This window comes from Vanessa cardui, chromosome 1 (assembly GCF_905220365.1).
Source record: "Vanessa cardui chromosome 1, ilVanCard2.1, whole genome shotgun sequence".
NCBI lineage: Eukaryota > Metazoa > Arthropoda > Insecta > Lepidoptera > Nymphalidae > Vanessa > Vanessa cardui.
This window is the reverse complement of record NC_061123.1, coordinates 3,927,677-3,945,557: the sequence shown is the minus strand read 5'-3', so window position 1 is coordinate 3,945,557 and position 17,881 is coordinate 3,927,677. Positions and strand designations below refer to the sequence as shown.

At 33.2% G+C, this 17,881-nt stretch overlaps 3 protein-coding genes across 6 annotated transcripts in view; 1 reads left to right on the top strand and 2 right to left on the bottom strand.

Moving 5' to 3' along the window:
- Positions 1 to 57: 57 nt before the first annotated feature.
- On the bottom strand, positions 58 to 4,387 carry LOC124544396 (intraflagellar transport protein 74 homolog). Its single transcript, XM_047122931.1, has 11 exons — positions 4,188 to 4,387; positions 3,716 to 3,842; positions 2,993 to 3,230; positions 2,728 to 2,924; positions 2,435 to 2,611; positions 2,139 to 2,264; positions 1,865 to 1,966; positions 1,486 to 1,791; positions 1,229 to 1,343; positions 735 to 844; positions 58 to 331 (listed from the first exon to the last, which is right to left on the bottom strand). Exons 1-11 carry the CDS (start codon positions 4,304 to 4,306, stop codon positions 119 to 121), a joined length of 1,830 nt encoding a protein of 609 aa, XP_046978887.1. The 5' UTR covers positions 4,307 to 4,387; the 3' UTR covers positions 58 to 118.
- Positions 4,388 to 5,634: 1,247 nt separating this feature from the next.
- On the top strand, positions 5,635 to 7,462 carry LOC124536453 (putative serine protease K12H4.7). Its single transcript, XM_047113039.1, has one exon. The coding sequence runs from the start codon at positions 5,695 to 5,697 to the stop codon at positions 7,141 to 7,143; it is 1,449 nt and encodes a 482-aa protein (XP_046968995.1). The 5' UTR covers positions 5,635 to 5,694; the 3' UTR covers positions 7,144 to 7,462.
- The window catches only part of LOC124536186, a 172,575-nt gene continuing 162,143 nt past the window's right edge, over positions 7,450 to 17,881 (bottom strand). For 3 of the 4 annotated variants that reach the window (XM_047112863.1, XM_047112925.1, XM_047112704.1), the window contains 3 exons: positions 12,579 to 12,669; positions 10,166 to 10,402; positions 7,450 to 9,137 (listed from right to left, as the gene is read on the bottom strand). In XM_047112863.1, coding sequence (XP_046968819.1) covers positions 9,022 to 9,137; positions 10,166 to 10,402; positions 12,579 to 12,669 — 444 coding nt within the window. In that variant the 3' untranslated portion in view covers positions 7,450 to 9,021. Of the gene's footprint in view, positions 9,138 to 10,028; positions 10,403 to 12,578; positions 12,670 to 17,881 lie in introns of all 4 variants that reach the window. The other variant, XM_047112783.1, reaches the window with a different exon arrangement.

Below are 17,881 nucleotides of genomic sequence, written 5' to 3'. Positions count from 1 at the left end.
TATTTATTGGTAGTATTTTGTTTAGGAAAAAGCTTTCCCTAAAGCTTGAACTTCTTTTATATACTACATATTTATTTAAAATTGAAATTAAATTAAATTTTACTAACATACGATTCTGTTAATATGTTTTGTTATTATTAAGATCTTCTATAATCTTTTTGTTCAAAGCGGCGAGTTCAGTCATAGCTTCCTTCTTTATGGGTTCATAATCTGCCTTCAAGGTTATAGAGGCTATGTCTTCTTCGAGTACAGTCTTTCTGTTTTCCAATTGCGCAAGCTGTTCCTCTAAACTGTTCAATTTTGCATACATTTCATTGCCATCCAAGGTCTCCTGCAAAATTGCAAAATTTTTAAACGACTTTAAAAAAAAGAGGTGTATGTATGTGGATATGTTTGTCCGCGATTATCTCGCGTTTGGCTAAAGCTATTTGAATGCGGTATCCAGAAAAGTATTTGTTACATTCAGGAGGTTTTAGTGCTTTAACCGACTCGAAAAATAGGAGGTTCTTAGTTTGACCTATAATTATTATTTTTAGTCAATTCATTTGTTAGCGTCTAGCGAAACTTAATAATTATAATAAATATTGGACTGCTAAAGGTCTACCTACCTAAACCAAGACAATATAGAAAACTAATGAACTTTTTCTACATTGATTCGGGCGGCAATCGCACCCCGCAAAAATCGCACCGACGTCCCGTCGGAGTGGCGTAGTGCTCTAGACTATTAATCGTACCTGTAATTTTCTTAGTTTACTAGAAGCTTCTACAACAGCACTTTCCGTCGGAGCCAACTTTTCTTTGAGGATTTTCATTTCATTCTCCAAAGCCTTCTTTCGTTCCTCACCTATAAATTGCAAAGTTTAAATGTGAGGTTTTGAGGCATTGATAAAACAGCCGAGAGATTGCGCCGAGATGGCCCAGTAGTTAGAACGCGTGCATGTTAATCGATGATTAGGGGTTCAAAGCCCGCAAGTACAACTAAATATTTATTTGCCTAATTTATGTTTATAATTCATCTCGTACTCGGCGGTGAAGGAAAACATCTTGAGGAAACCTGCATATGTTTAATTTCATAGAAATTCTGCCACATGTGTATTCCCCCAACCCACATTGGAACAGCGTGGTGGAATATGTTCCAAAGCTTTTCCCAAAAAGGTGAGGAGGCCTTAGCCCAGCAGTAGGTAATTTACAGGCTGTTGTTGTTTTGATAAAACTTCGCCAAACTGACCTTCGTCCCTTAATTTTTCCAAATCTGTCAATGTTATGAGCTCCTCTTTCATAACTAATGTTTTCTCTGGAAGCGTTTGCAGTTCTGTTGCAAGACGTTCACGAGTCGCCTCAGCCTTTTGGATAGAAAACAAGAGTTTTATTTATATATATTATTCCTCATATTATATTTAATTTTAATAATAAAGCAATATTTCCAGGCCATCTAACATAATTTTGTACTATATACACTAATCTATCTAAATAAAGTTTACTAACCTTTTTTAAATTAGCCTGAAATCTCTCGTAATCTTTGGTTAAACTTTCCACTGTTTTCTTGCTGTCGTCATTTAAAGAAGAATACCCCTCTCTTTGCTTGAGAGAATCTATCTCACTCAAATCCAGATCTATATTAGAACTGCTGTGTTCTAAAGCGAAAACTATATCTTTTTCTAGTTGTTCAATTTTCTCTTGCTCCTTCTTAAGGTTTTCTTCGTATGTCGACATAAATAGATCCATAGTCTCTTCTCTCTTCTTCAATTCTCTGTATTTTTGATGTCGTTCTGAATTTCCTTCTTCGAGATCCTAGCGGGCATAAATTTATTTATGAATTTCTACAAAATACTTGTTTCGAATAAGTTACCTCATAGTATCATACCTGTTCGGCTTGCTCGATAAGTTCTTGAACTTTACGGATTTGGTCCTTAAGATTAGCTGCGTTACTATCTAGTGATGCAATTGCTGCGTTGTCTTCACGTACCTGAAAATCTAACATTATTAGAAGTGTTTCACGATGTTTTCGCATAAACAATTAAATCTAATCTGATATGATGTATTTCTTAGTCGTAATGTTCTTCAAACTGACATATGGACGATATAATAAACAATTCTGATATAAATAAATAATATTACGAAGGCATAAATGTCATTACTTGTAATAGTAATTTTTCTCTTTCCTCTTGTGGATCTAAACGATTTTTGATCTCATTCTTTATATTGTCACGTTTCTCTTCAGCGGCTACTAATCTGCGATGCAATTCTAGTAAGTGCATTTTAATCTGTGAATGAAATCAGTACACTACAATAAGGATATCCTCAGGACCAATAAAGTAAAAGTAAATAATATCATTATTAATATTACAAATGAGTAATGTATCATCATGAAACACAATTATTAATAGCCCCAAAAATTTAAGACTTTCTTTCTATACTCTAAAAATGTCCTCACTTGTGAGCCGGTTATTTCTTTGGTAAATTCTTCCTTCTCTCGGTTTAGATGATCGATTTGTATCCTCGCTTGTTCTACTTCATCCCGCAAACCCGCTGCAGTAGCCTCAAGTTCGTTGTACTGTGACTTTTGCTCTGTAGTCATGTCAGAGAGTAACTTTGATATGGTCGATTGTTCCTAAACAAATAAGGAAATGTAAATATATGTAGATATACAGTATTCGCATATTCTATACAGACATGCTGCATTAGGGATATATTTGGATGTTAATAATATTGTAATTTATTTAAAACCTTATCCAGTTGTTCTCTGAGTTGTCGCAATTGATTCTCTTTTCTTTGTTTCTCCAAGAACACTTGCTCGACTTCCTCTTGTAACTTTTTATTGTTCATTTCTAATTCTTTTGTTTGTTCTTCTACTGAATATTTGGTAGCTTCGCCGTTGGCGATACGAATGGCAGTATTATAATCTGCTAAACGTCCTTGTAAATCTGAAATTTTGGTATGATTTATTATTTACTCAATCAAATACAATATTTCACTATCCTATAAGTTTTACCTGTCAACTCCTGCGCTAACTCTCTGACTCTCTTCTCGTAGTGCTTTTTCGCAGATTTTTCCCTTTCCCCAGCATCAGCTTGTTCCGAAAGTCTCGCTATCTCGGCTTTCATCTCTCTTACTTTTACTTGCATAAGCTCTTCCCAGTATCGTTTGTCTTGCAACTGCCGCGTGCGGAATCCTCGAGCGGTGCTCGTTCGTAAGCCAGATAACCCTTGTTGAGTTATTGGTCTATCGATCTATTTAAAGCATAAGTTCAAAGAATGATCAAAATTTTCTTTGTCAACGCTATTATATAGAAAAATTTAAGTTAAAAAGTGGGATTTATTGACTGAACATAGGACCAGTAAGTAGATAGAAGTTCATGAGAAATTGACGTTAAAATATGCACTATTAAAAATTTAAAACATGTCAGTAATCAAATTAAAATAAGATTTTTTTATTTATTTAAATTTTGTGTCTCTATTCGTAAAACCTTAAACATATTTTAAACTAAGCCATTGTTTCAGAATGTAATATAAGGCTAAAAATTATATTTATTATTTGAAATACATAAATATAACTGAATAGTTAATTCCCATACAAGATCCAATAATCAATAAAATCAAGCAATTTTGTCAGACATCTAATTCAGAGTTAAATAGTTCATTGTTATTTATTTAATGGCAGCAAATACATAATTATAAAAACTGTCTAGCTATGAAGTTTATTTCTAATTATGAACCATTGAAAATCCAGTCATAGCAGTGGTCTGCCTGCTTGCAGTAGGCGGCGCTGGACCAAATCCCGCCGTTGACAGCCGTGAAGCCGTGCCACCTCTATATGCAGACGTGGGCCTCATTGTGCCGCTTCTACGAAAATAAATTACGGTTAAACGTTAAAAATTTCACTCATGTAGGTATTTCTAGTCGTATATGATAAAAAAAATAATTTACGTTGTTTCGAAGATATATTACTGAAATAACTTCATTAAATGGATTTATTTAACATTTTACAAATTTAATAAAGACATACATGAAATAATTCTAAACGTTAAATATTTTCAACATGAGTGAAATGTCATAAAAATTCATAAGAAATAATTACATAGTTTTGTTATCGTCTTTCATTAATTTAATATATAAAATTAGTTGACGCCAATAAAACTATATTTATTTGTATTGGAGAAATGAATTAAAAAATATTATTAAATTTACCTTGATATCCCAGATCCACTGTTAGTATATTCGCGATAGCCCCTCCTAGAGACCGGTCTGGGAACATCTGTTCTCCTGCCAGTGTTAACACGTTCTGCGCTGCTCTCAGAAAAATCCATATTCACTTCAATCTAATTACTTTTTTCACATCCAATGAGAGCTGTATTAATAATTAATTAAATAGGTACGTTCACGCGCACTAGCTTTGTTGTTTATCCGTTGCTATGGCAACATGAAATGACATAGTTCATGTTGTTATAGATAAGTACAATAAGGAAGATGCGATATTTTTATTTTTGTGTTTATTTTAGAGAACTCCATATAGAATGGATCACAAGTATATTAAAAAATAAAAACTCTGTAATTTATGCCCAAAAATGCGGTTTCTACATGTCAATTTCAATTTTCGCGCGAAAACTCAACTATATCTCGTATGACGTCAATCCTGTCTGTCACTGGCCCACTGATCGCCCTTGCCCTCACTGGCTTTCATTTTTATTTGTAAAAATTTAAAACAAACTATGGATACTCCGAAAAAAAGCCGTGTCTTATGTATGTTTTGTTCTAATAAGTTCATCTACTTAAACATTTTTTTCAAATTAATTGTTTTTGATTGGACCTTCTGACACTAAACTGAGAAAAAAGTGGTTTCAAGCTATGAAGAGGAATCTGGAGTCTGCTTTGACAGACCAAACTTCCATTTTTATTCGAAAAACGCAATTAATTTTCGTTTCAATGTTCACTTTTTTACAACTATAACCTCAAATAAATAATCATAACAGGAGTGACGTCACTGAACGCTTTTTAGTGTTTTGAAATCCATACCATTTCACGTTACTTTTAATTCGTAATTATTGTTAACATTATATAAAATATAAACCTTGCTGTGACCCTTCTTTTATATATTTTTTAACATTTTAATAGCAAAATTTTCATAAATATTATATTAGGGGACACCTCATAGCGGCACCTCAATCAAGCGGCGCGTGATGCTAAACAAAGCTAACCCATAATACTTTATATCGAAATCGGTTAAGTGTAAAGTACTTTCCCATTTATAACATTATTATATCCTTTTTAGATATGATTGATAAGTAACTATATATGCCTACGTAGTTATAATAATTTTCTATTTTTATTATTGATTTATATAACATTCAAAATTCTTTTTGTCCTCTAAGTATCTCAAAGATCTTTTAAAGGTACGCCTAAAAAATTTGTACTTTATAAATGAATTGTTTGATTAAATTTACTGTTTGTAAGATAATTTGTGTAAAATTAAGTAAATAAGCATAATATTTTGTATGTAAACCATGTCGAAGCAATTGATATGTATACAACAAATATGCATAGCCTGCCAGCATAATTTTAAGTAGGTGATAATATTCAGTACATTATCTTAATTATGTGAAATTAATAATAAAAGGCAAAAAAAAGTAACGATTACTCGAAGTCATATTATATACTCTTCAATAAGAGAACGTGACTGTTCAAAGGGAATTATAAAATGTATTTAAAATATTGTTCGTTGCTATTAATACTAAATAACTTTGTAAATGGTTTTGGGTTTTTCAATATTAGGAACACTTTTAACTATCTTAACTTGGAACTAAGTTCTCAGATAACGTCTATAAGTGAGGACATCAAAACGCGATGGATTGAACAGAAATTTGATCATTTCGACACAAATGAAAAAAGAAAATGGAAAATGAGATATTTCGAAGGGTTAAGTTTATGGAAATCGGGAGGTCCTGTTTATTTATTTCTGGGTGGTGAAAGTGAAGCTTCATCTAGTTGGCTCTCGACAGGTGTAATGTACGACTTAGCAAAGGAAACAAATGGTGCGATGTACGTTTCAGAGCACCGTTTCTATGGGGACAGTAAGCCGTTGAATGGGACAGATGCAAATAGCTTCAAATATTTAAGTTCAAGACAAGCGCTCGCTGATAACGCACATTTACTGAAAACCATTAAATCGCTGCCGAATTTCAATAATTCCAAAGTCGTTGTTATCGGTGGTTCGTACTCCGGAAACTTGGCTGCTTGGATGCGATTGATGTATCCTGATCTAGTTGATGCCGCTATTGCAAGCAGTGGCCCTGTACTAGCCAAGACGGACTTTTATGAATACTTGGAAAAAGTCAATGATAACTACGAACAATACGGTGGTCCAGGTTGCTTGGATAATATAAAAAATATATTTTCTAGATATGAGAAATTACTCCAAAGCTCCGCGGGTATCGAACAATTAAAGAAAGAAGAAAATATATGCAACGAGTGCGATATGACAGTTTCGGAGAATCAGCAAGTATTTTTCAGTTACAAAGTTGGGCACTTCATGGAATATTCCCAATATGGAACTACAAATAAGATTGAAAATCATTGTAAAAGTTTAAATCTCAGTTCGGAACTTAGAAGATCTCAGAATGGGTCAAAGTCATTCTTTTGGTCTGAAAGAGCGGAGTGTAATAATTATGATTTTAATGCAATGATAAAGGAATATAATTCTGAAGAAAATGATTGGATCTTAGCGTGGATTTACCAAACCTGTACAGAATTCGGTTACTTTCAAACAACAAGCTCAAAATCGCAACCATTCACGGATAATATTCGAGTGGACTTTTATACAAAAATGTGTACTGCTTTATTTGGATCTGAATTCGACAAGAAAAGAGTTGACGCAGGCGTAGAAAAAACGAATGAAATGTACGGAGGATTGAAACCGAATGTCACAAATGTGGTATTTTCGAATGGTGATATAGACCCGTGGAGTACTCTGGGTGTTTTGGAAGACTTGTCGTATAAAGCTCCAGCAGTGGTAATACCTCGGGCGTCTCACTGTCGAGATTTATTTTCGAATGGAAAAGGTGACTATGAAGAATTAAAAGAAGCTAGAAAACATATCAAATACCTTATTAAAAGTTGGATAGGTGCTGAAGATTACTTGTCTATGTAAATTTCTAATGACCGTGAAAATTTTGAAATGTATTTGATAAAGATGTAACTAACTCAACAAATAAGTGTTCTACTGTAACTATAGACATAATCACAGTACCATTTCTCAATACACTGCGAGGCACTACTATTGGATCTATGATTTCCTTAGATAAATTTATAAACACTGGCCCACTCACTCTTATAAATCGAACACAAAAAAGTATAAAATTTTATAGCGGTAAGACATTCGCTAGATGTTTGTCAACCGCGATATATTTATATTTGATTAGGAATATTATATTGTGGATTGGAAATAAAATGAATATTTATTAAAATAACTGTATATTTGATTCATACACATGTTCCTTAAATTAGGTTACTGTTTAACCAACACCCTACGTTACAGGTTGCGGATGTTGACGCTGTACGTATCTACAAGTGTACAGCGATTCGATTTAAAAAATAATAATTTATTCACATATTCATATACTTCAAAACATTAAATAATTAAATCACTTCTCATAGCGATTTCACTTAGATTATAAAAATGTTCTAAAATATCCTTTTTTAGAATCGAATAGGATGTTTAAAAAAAGAATCACTCGTTTAATTCCCTGTCGAAAATGTTAAAATCGAATGATTGAAAATAATTACATAAAATATTGTGATTTCAAAGAAGTCTTAGAATTAAGATAATACCTAAGTTACATAAAACAGAATGGTAACCTGTGTAGCACCTCCGAAACTCAAATTTAGGATGTTTTTCAGTTTTAAGCAAGTAATATAGACTCCAATGTACATATTAATTATTTTTTTAATTTTACTTTAAAGGTTGGAGTTAAAATATAAGCTTATAAAAAGTGTAAAAATATTGACAACTATAAAAAATTAAAAAAAAAATTGTCAAAATTATTGTACAAAATATTATACTAAGTTTAACATAGTTGAGTATTGATAAATATAACCATAACAGAAATAGCGTATATGTGATATTAAGTTATTGAAAACTTAGTTAAGTAACAACTAATTCCTTATATTAAAATGGAAATATTTATTTACAAAGACAGAAAAGATATACATTATAAAATTAGAAGTATTAAAAGTATCTTTTAAAATTTACAACATTTTTTTCAATAATTTCCAATCGAGATATAATTATTATTTTCCTCGTAATATTTCAAGTTTTCAATATTGAGAAAAATAATAATTTTCATAAATATCAAATGCAGTCTAGAAAGCCAGTGTTCATCCTCCAGATATCCAACCCTGTGCTGACTAGGATTGACACTTTAACTTAAAAACAAAACTTACTATTATATAAGTAAAAATAATGATTTTGTAACTTCCAAAAATCTCAGAAGACAAGGACGTTATGTTTTAAAATCCTAACGTTTCAGAACGTCTCTATGTATATTGGCAGTGATTATTGAAGATGAAGCACTTAGTTTAACATTACTAACTACCACTAATCTAGAACGTTTTACACGGTAAATAATTCATTACTAGTAATCTATATTACAGACTCTATACTAAAATGTCGTTTCGAATATACTTTGTCGAACATAAAAGTAAATTATAATCATAATTTACAATAAGTATTTACAATATAATTTTCGATACCATCACTTCAATTTAACAATTCTCAGGAGACTGTTTAACTCTTGCGAAACTTCGATCAGCTGTTCTCTTCTAAAATTAAATCGTATATTGCGTGAGAAAGAGACAGCTACAATTTCCGTACTAACTCTTTAAAAAAATATATGAAATTCAATAGTATATCGTAAGAAGACTAACTAATTATGGATAGAAGTTTCGTAATGTCAAAGAGTTTTGGTCGAAGTGATATTATCAATATAAGCTAATGTGGTCCTTGTGGTGTTCGTGTGCGAATGTTTCTTTAGTCCCATTCTCCGATGAACATGTGACGAGCGTTGGCAGCCGGTGGTGGAGGGAATCCGCGTCCGGGAATCGGAAGGCGGCCGTAAAGTGCATATGGGTCGTATTGTTCTCCGTCTGTAATATCAAAAGGTTTTTTTTATCGAAAAGATTGAAGATGATTGATCCAGTATGAGTAGTTATTTTCGTCAAAGTTGACATAATTATAATTCCCTGCAATACATTATGTTGGATTTCACTTTAATTTTACTTATACGGCACAAAAGAAATAATTAATAACTGGAATTTACATTTAAGATATTACAATTATAAAAGTTGTTCCTTATCTAAAAATGCATATATTTTTTAAAATGTCAAGACGTATCAAATATTAATACGTACGAAATTTTATGTTATTTTTAATTATTAATTAGATTCATATTATATTTTTTAAAAATGTTAATGAATATTAATGTCGAACTTTATATCTGAACGAAATATTTATTGATCTTTGGGAATACTAGTGCTTGTTGGTTTAATTCTATGGTTGTTCGGTCGATTGCAAAAACGACAAACAAGTTCCTGACGTAGGGCATACATGATCACGAATTCATGTCGATCGCTTTCGAGAGCTTACATACACCGGGATTTGTACCTACGGGGATATATTTTTGTATGTTTTAACTCACAAGCATGTTAGATTCAAAACTCTGGAAAGTTATTCTTGTATTGGACAATAGGTTTGGTATCGATAATTCCGTGCAGTTTGTTAGTAACTGTGCTACGGAAAAACAACTTCACACACTCATCTGATGATTACATCTAAATTGGGATGAAAGCGAAGCTTGCGATGATGAAGTCCAGCGGCAGTCTCTGGTCGCTGTAGATCGAATATGGTCGCTTATTTCGAAATAGAAATCTCAACAGTCTAAAGTGAGGGTAGAAGTGGATAGACAAGGTAAAGTGTCAGAATTACGAAGCATCGGGTGAGGTGCAACCAAGCTAAGCGTATAAGAGAAAGGTAAATACCAAGACTGGAGCGAAGAGTCGGATAAAGTGCGTTAGTTAGCGTGGCTGCTGGATCATCATGGGGCGCAGCCTGCGCTCCCTGTCAGGATAGAATTGGAACATGAGCTTCTCTTTTCTCGGGGGACGGTCGTACGCACCGATTCCACTCTCGTAGGAGCGTGCGTGCCAGAGAGCCGATTGGGGCAGGGGGTGGGCGAAGGGTGGCACGTGCGCAGGGAAGGGGCCAGGGTGCGCGTGCGCCACGCTGTAGCGCTTGCTCGGCACCGGCACCTCCTTCAGCGTCAGGCGCTCTGTCATCGCAGGCAACACGTGCTTGCCGGTCGCCTTCACGAAGTTGGGCACACGAGCGCGCAGGCCACAATAGTAGGGATCATCTGGAAGGATATATTTTACCTTGATTAATGTGATTTGTGAAAATGCATGCAATATACAATAGAATTAGACCCGATGATTTTGATAAGTGTCTATAGCAAAACGTGTGAACATTTTAAATGGCCTGTATTTACAATCTAAAACCCGCCATAACATTTAACGTTTCAAAGGATACATTCTCACGTTCGTTAGGCAGCAAAATGTTAAAGTTGATTATTTGTTGTAGCAAAAAAATCTACGTTCAATGAATCAGTAATAAGTGCTGTAAACGGAAGAAAAACCAACCAATCATACAGTTCGCGAGACATTATGTAAAAGTATTTCAAATTAAAACAATGAATGCGTGCACTTTATGTTCCGCATCCTACGCCTGCAGCTCGAATACCGTCAATTTTAAATATCAAGGATATGACCAAATGTCAGGCAGAGGTTGCGAAACGGTATTGTCTGGTAACCTCTGCACCATCCGAACGGCCGACATTTGGAGCAAGCGTGAACCGAACACGTCATATACAAAGCGAGCATGCGTTAAATTAAACTTGATAAATACTGTTATAGTTTTGCTGATATCCAGTCACTTTTGAAAAGGTTACTATTGTTAATTGACGCGATAGCTTTACAAACATATACTCATTATTATTGTTACATTTATTGTATAACTCTATGGCTTATTCCAATGGAAGGGGGGTTTAACTTAAATAATCAACTTTGACCTTGAATTGGTACTAAATCATTGTTTGAGATCTAAAATAATCTATTATATCTATTATGGATTCGAGATTGACGGTTTGAAAGGTGGTAATTATTGAAAATGTGCATTGTAGTTGTCAAGTGCTGTTTTACTATTAAACTTATTAATCAAGAACCCTTTGAAGTGTATATTAATAGTAGAGATGTAAAAAACGTATGGAATTTGTATATCTATTGTTTGGTCACAACTGCGATATTTTAATTCGCACATGACATTGGCGAAATAATATGTGCCTTTTTGGCACATTTTAATTTTTTTTTGGTATATATAAATATTTTCCCACGTTACGTCAAATGTGACGGTAATCCCGATGAGATCAGACTTCGGTTTGGGTTCAGTTCGAATTCATTTTGTATCAGTTTTACATGTCTTGATTACTAAGTGTTTCATACGACCTATTACAGTCGTAACACGTGCCATATTACCTGACTCTAAGAAAATTAATTTGGTTACGACAAATGATGATATAGGTCATAATATTAAGAAAAACAAAATCATTTATAAACGAGTCGCGGACACTGCCAAATGTAAAGACGTGTAAAATATTTATAGTTTCAAAGTAAGATTCTGATAATATATTCAATATTACGCATACCATTTTGATTTTATTATTTATGTGTACGTTATTCGCGTTGTGTTGTAAGAGCATTTCGAAATACTGAGAGTTATAAATGATGAGCCATTTGACTTTGCAATATTCATACTTGCAACGAAATTGTAAATCATATGATCCATACGTAAATAACAGCTCACAATAGCGCATTGGCGTTGAAACTGTATCTTAGCTTAAAGCGCTTAAAGCGACTTGAAAGTTAGTTCAAATTGAATCAAATTAGCATTTAATTAAGATTCAAATACTTTTAAATGAGAATCTCAAGTATCGAAACTTTTATTTTCCACAAAAGCGAGACGCAAGAGGATCTTTACACATGACCAAAGATAGGAAGCTAGGCATTCATGTAGGCGCCTTCAGTAGTCTATATACATTTCAAAGCTCTGTAATAGCCAACTAGTGGGACGGAGTACAGTGTGGGCGACCAGAAGATAACTCTAAATTAAATTCTAAAGGCAGTAGTAATAGAGATGGTACCCTAGCTTAAACAAACCGAGTTGTATACCGTACATCTCTTGTACTAAATTTATTACCTTGGAATAATTAATGCAACGATTGTTGGGCTATTTTTTCGTATCTTCCTTTAAGTTAATTAAAGCGACAATACTTGTACTTAGTGCAGCGTTTTGTGTCCCTAATTTAATGCTAAAGACGAGTATTTTAATTAGTGCTCTTTACTACTAAGTACAAATACTATTTCTTTTGAAGGTACCAATTAAATTAGACCGAAATAAGTTTAAACGTTTGAAAACTGTAAAAATGGATTTCGTTTTCGTCTTAATAATTATTTATTTGAGGGATGTGTGTATCTCACCATATTTCTTGTTGTCCTTTCCTTTATCTGACTTTCCTCTCGGGAACTGTGTCGGGACGCGTTCATTCACTTCTATGTCATCATAATCCGGCTGTGAAGAAAAAAAAGAAAATTATATTATTTAAATTCAATAAATATCAAATAATCTAAACAAACATCAATAAAAAATCTTTTTTAAAATACACTATTTCAAGTTGTACTAATTGAAATATATTGTAACCTCAGAGGTTAAACATAACAAATCTATTATCCTTTTATTTCGTTTTATTCCGCAAATCTGATCAGACTATAACTCTGTCCGGAACTCGGATCGAGCTCCTAACTCACTTAATAAACAAGCCTTTAAACAAGTCGGATTAAAACGTTTTAAAGGACATAAACAGCGTCAATACGATTATATTATCGGAACATACAGAATCGTATTAAAACTAGAACGAGAAAAAACATAAACAGCAAAGAAATAAATGCGTGGGTACTTGACTATCCTTATCTTCTTACACGGTAAAACGAGATCAATGGACAACTAATGGTGATACGATGCTCATATTGTAGAGAGGAACTTATCTGGGGAAAGAAATGCTCGCCACCCCGATTTCGATACGCGTTCGCATAAATCAATGGACTTTTGTCATTCTTTGTAACTTTAATGGACCGAATCAACGTTAATCAATTTCATTGTGTTTGTAAAAAGCATTTTAACTAAATGATGGTGTTATATTTCATTTTACAAAATATGAATTAAAGTATAGAAATATACCCTATGTGATTAATCTTGTCAAGTTATTTACTTATTAAGAATGAATTGAAAAATTACTCTATCATTGTTTCATCAGGTAATAATTTTGTTAAAATAATACGAAAATATGCATCAAATGGATGTAATGATTGTTATTAAATAAATAAATAAAATACATCTAAAATCATGAATTGAAAATTGCTTAAAGACTAACCGGTTTGAAAATCGCTCTCCAACATAATAAATAAATAAGTAAATCTCTAGATAAAAAATCTACTCGACTAAGCATAAAGAGCAACAAGTCTCTATAATCGTTATCGCCATCTTTAACCCTTAATTTGGCAAGAAAAAAAAAGTTCAAAATATTTAATTTCTATTATTGTATGACTTTAGGGATGTGTCAAAAAGTCCCAGAAAAATCTTTAAAAAAATCTATAATAGCCCACTGCTGGGGAAAGCCATGTCCGTCACAGCGGACATTGCCAATAACTTCGCCATTGATGGTCAGCTTTGCATGTCCGCTGCGGCGGACGTTGTCAAATTACGGAAATAATAAAACAAACGGTAATTTTTAATTTTTTACTACACAAAGATATAAAAATAGAAATCTAAGAATTAATAACTTATTTATTTGGTGTGAAAATTAAGAAAACAATTTCTTGGGTTTTTGCCCGTTACAAAACATAATCTTATATTGCATTTTATACAATACACTACAGTCTTTTTTAGGCAAAACCTACAGCGGCCTTCTTCCATTGTTGAAGGGAAATGACCTACGTTGTCATATTTGACTGGACTCGGAGGTCGGGCTACATGTGGTTTTACTATTTTGGTTGCCTCAGTTCTATTTCTTTTAGCGGATCTATTTTCCTTCAACAATAAATCATAGATATCATATCTGAACGCTTTGAGAGATATTTTAGCTTTTGCATTGCTTGAATGTTTGCGGCGGTATAGTAACCAAGCATTATTTATACATATATCGAGCATCTGTGCAAATATGGATAAATACCATCTCCTACTCTTAAACGGTGTTTTATAGAGAGATATTAGCATATCAGCAAGATCAACTCCTCCCATATGTCTATTATATTGTCGCACAATTTGTGGACACTGAACGTTAATTTTTTCTTTTGCATCTTTGCAATACCGGCGTATATTTTCTAAAGGCTCACTTGCTACAAATGAACTGATAAATGTGACAGCCTTATTATCGTTCCAACGAACAACTGCTAAGCGGTTTTGGTCACATACAGCTTCAACAAAATTTCCGCGAGGCTTTTTTTTCATTACTTTTTCTGTAGGCAGAACAGCATCTGCTCCTCTAAGGCGATTGCTTCTTATAGTGCCTAAGGCAAAGATTCCGTACTTTTCCCGAAGTATGAAAAGTAGCTCCGGAGAAGAAAAAAAATTGTCGCAAAATATTGTCGCTGGTTTTCTTTCAATGCTTTGGCATAAAGCTACGACCACTTGAGCGCCAAAACCAAGGGACAATTCCTCTTCACTAAACATATGATTACGAAATGTATCGTCACCTCCATATAATATGAAATCATAGATTATGCCTGATACACCGGCTCGTACATAATTTTTAAAACCCCATTTGTTTGGCTTGTCTTTCATATATTGCTTACGTTTTCCTGCCTTAGAACCTTTATACGCGATCATCATTTCGTCTATACTAAATTTTGACTCTATTTTCTGTTGCTTGAGACAATTTTGTCGTATTTGTTCTACAACTGGACGAACTTTAAAATATTTGTCTCCATCAGCCATATTATTATCAACAAAATGTAAATATCGTCGTATCTGCTGATATCTTTTCAGAGACATTATATCTGCAATTTTAGCGTATCTAAATTTATCCGACCAATAATCGAGATAAGAAGGCATTACAACAATACCCATAATTACATGCAAAGCTAAAAAATCTCTAAATTCTTCCTCTGATAGCTGAATTGACTTGCCGGTTTCTTGTACGGAATACAAGTTCGTTTGTTCTACAATACTGCTCAAAATATTTGAAGAAAAAAAAAGGTAGAAGAAACTCAAAGCTGAATCATCTGCAGGCAGGTCATTGTAATTCTCATTCTCATCCGCTTCTATGGTCACTTGGTGACGGAATTGAGCTAAACGCCAGTTATATGTCAGCTGAAACTTTTTAGCCTTCTTTATTCTTTTGGCACTTACTGTTGGTGGTTTCTTGGATCTAGTTTTTCGAGATGACACTGATAATGAAGAAGCTAATGGCGCTATGGGCGTTGATGGCAAAGAAGGAATAGCTGATAGGGATGGAACATTTTCATAATTTGATTCGGTAATTTCACGCACTATAGAATCCGGTATAATATCAGCAACATCGACATTTGATTCTTCGTTATCCGTTGAATCTATTGTAAGGTTAGCAAGAGAAGATGCAATTGATGGTGCAGGAGAAGAAAGCGGGGTGGAAGAGTTAGTACGTTCATCATGCAATTCTGTTTCAGAATCAGATATTTCGCTAGCATCGGAAGGTGCATGTTCATTCGGCACTAAAGCTATGATCTTACTAGCACGATTAGGCTGTTGACAAAGAAACGAAAACCAATCTCAGCACAAAAACCAAAACACCAATAGCACACACATTTTGGCATTGTCCGCCACAGCGGACACGATAATAAAGTTGTACTTTTCTATATATTTGGCAATGTGCGCTGTGACGGACAAAACATTTTAGTACCAAAAAACACAATGAAAATAAAATGAAGCGTAGATGCTTTTTAATTAAAATGATTTATAGGTTAGTTAACTTATAATATAATGTAAAATTAAATAATATTATTTGCAAAAAAACGGAAAAACAATAATAAATACCTTGAGCAAAACAGGTGGCCGCCTCTTCGCCGACATTTTGTGTCACGACTGACAAATGCAATGTTGCCACAATCAAACAATTATTTTTTACTATTAGTTTATGATATAAAAAAATATTTTATCTATTACGCGTCAGTGAACATCGAATGAAAAACGAGCAGGATTTTTTTAAAAGTAATGTTCGTCCCACCGGACGTTACCAAATTAAGGGTTAAAATCGCTTTCCATTGTTATTTATAGTGTGACATGAATGTACGAAGGCGAGTGAATCAATAATAAAAGTAAACTTGCAAAATGAACATTCTTGATCTTTGTCATGTCACAGCACAAGCTATTTGGATACGCCAATAAGAAGACTGACTGCGTCTCACGCCTGCGTACATTCATCTTTGGCGGCGAGGATAAGATCAAACTGAAATACCATCGATATAGATCCTACCATTGTTAACTTGATTTTGTTCAATTTGAATAAAGTATATGCCTGTTAATGCACCATTCGTTAAACGACCTGTATCTCAAATAACAGACGGATGACATTTAAAGTAATTATTGAGTGTTATACGGTAATTTGTAACACAAAAGAGATTTTAAATAGCTTACCATCATATCATTTCAATACACATATATCACACAGGATATTTTGTTATTTTTTTCCTTGTATTTATTTATGTCTTAGTATAAGATACTTAGTTATATTAACTTGTAATACTAAAAATATCAGCATGTAAATGAACCACTGCTAATCCTAAACTTTCTATCCTTTTGCACTGAAGATTTGGAACTAATGTCGACCTCCTGCTTATCAATTAGCTTTGATTGGTTTGATTCACAGGTTGCAGATTTTCATCCGACCTATAAAGGTTTGTACTATATTTCCCTTCAGCGCCGAGCACTAGATGAGTTATTAAAAACGGAACCATATCAAAATTAAATGGTGCTTGAAATGGTCTAGGGTTAACCCATGATATTTGGTTTGACAGCACGTTCTAAAAATCCAAATTAATTTCTAAATAGATGTTTAAAAACCAAAAGTCTAAAACATATAAAACGAGAAGTATTAATTAATTAACAGTATAACAAATATTATATTAATTGAAGATACGAATCAAATGAAGTTGAAGCAGTCTAATGATATAATTGAAAGGCTTAAATAATATATTTTTTTGTCAGGAGACTTTCACCCGCTTTTTTTTAAAGCAAACCTGTTAAACTGTGGAGTGAGATTTGATGATACACTTTTGTAGATACTAAGATATGACTATCTTATGTCGGATTATTAGATGAATTCCGAAGTAACGCGCGTTAAATGACCAAACTTTCACTTCGAGTCAAATATTTTATTTGGTCTCGATAAAATCTTTGATATGTGTATCAGTGATTATCATTACATACAGATTTACAAAATTATTGACGGAGAAATTTATTACATGATATGAAGTAAGCATAATTTAGCAATAAAAAAATCGCAATAGATTATAATATGTTAAATATTTATATTACACTAGTGGATAATCCGCGAAACTAGCGTTTATTTGAAATATTTTTTACGACTTCCAGGCCCAGTGATTAGAACGCGTGCACCGATGTTTGCGGGTTTAAACCCAGACAAGCACCACTGAATTTTAAGGTAATTGAGACAAAACTAACAGTAAAACATTTATAGCTTGTTACTTTTGCTTTATTTTATTAATATGGCTTATGATTATTGATATTG

Excerpts from the sequence above, each read along its gene's own strand:
- LOC124544396 (XM_047122931.1), bottom strand. The coding sequence starts at position 4,306 with ATGGATTTTTCTGAGAGCAGCGCAGAACGTGTTAACACTGGCAGGAGA. Across the intron at positions 3,231-3,715 it reads CTATGACTGGATTTTCAATG|ATCGATAGACCAATAACTCA; the intron begins GTTCATAATTAG and ends TGCTTTAAATAG. Across the intron at positions 2,612-2,727 it reads TCAGAGAACAACTGGATAAG|GAACAATCGACCATATCAAA; the intron begins GTTTTAAATAAA and ends TTATTTGTTTAG.
- LOC124536453 (XM_047113039.1), top strand. The coding sequence starts at position 5,695 with ATGTATTTAAAATATTGTTCGTTGCTATTAATACTAAATAACTTTGTA.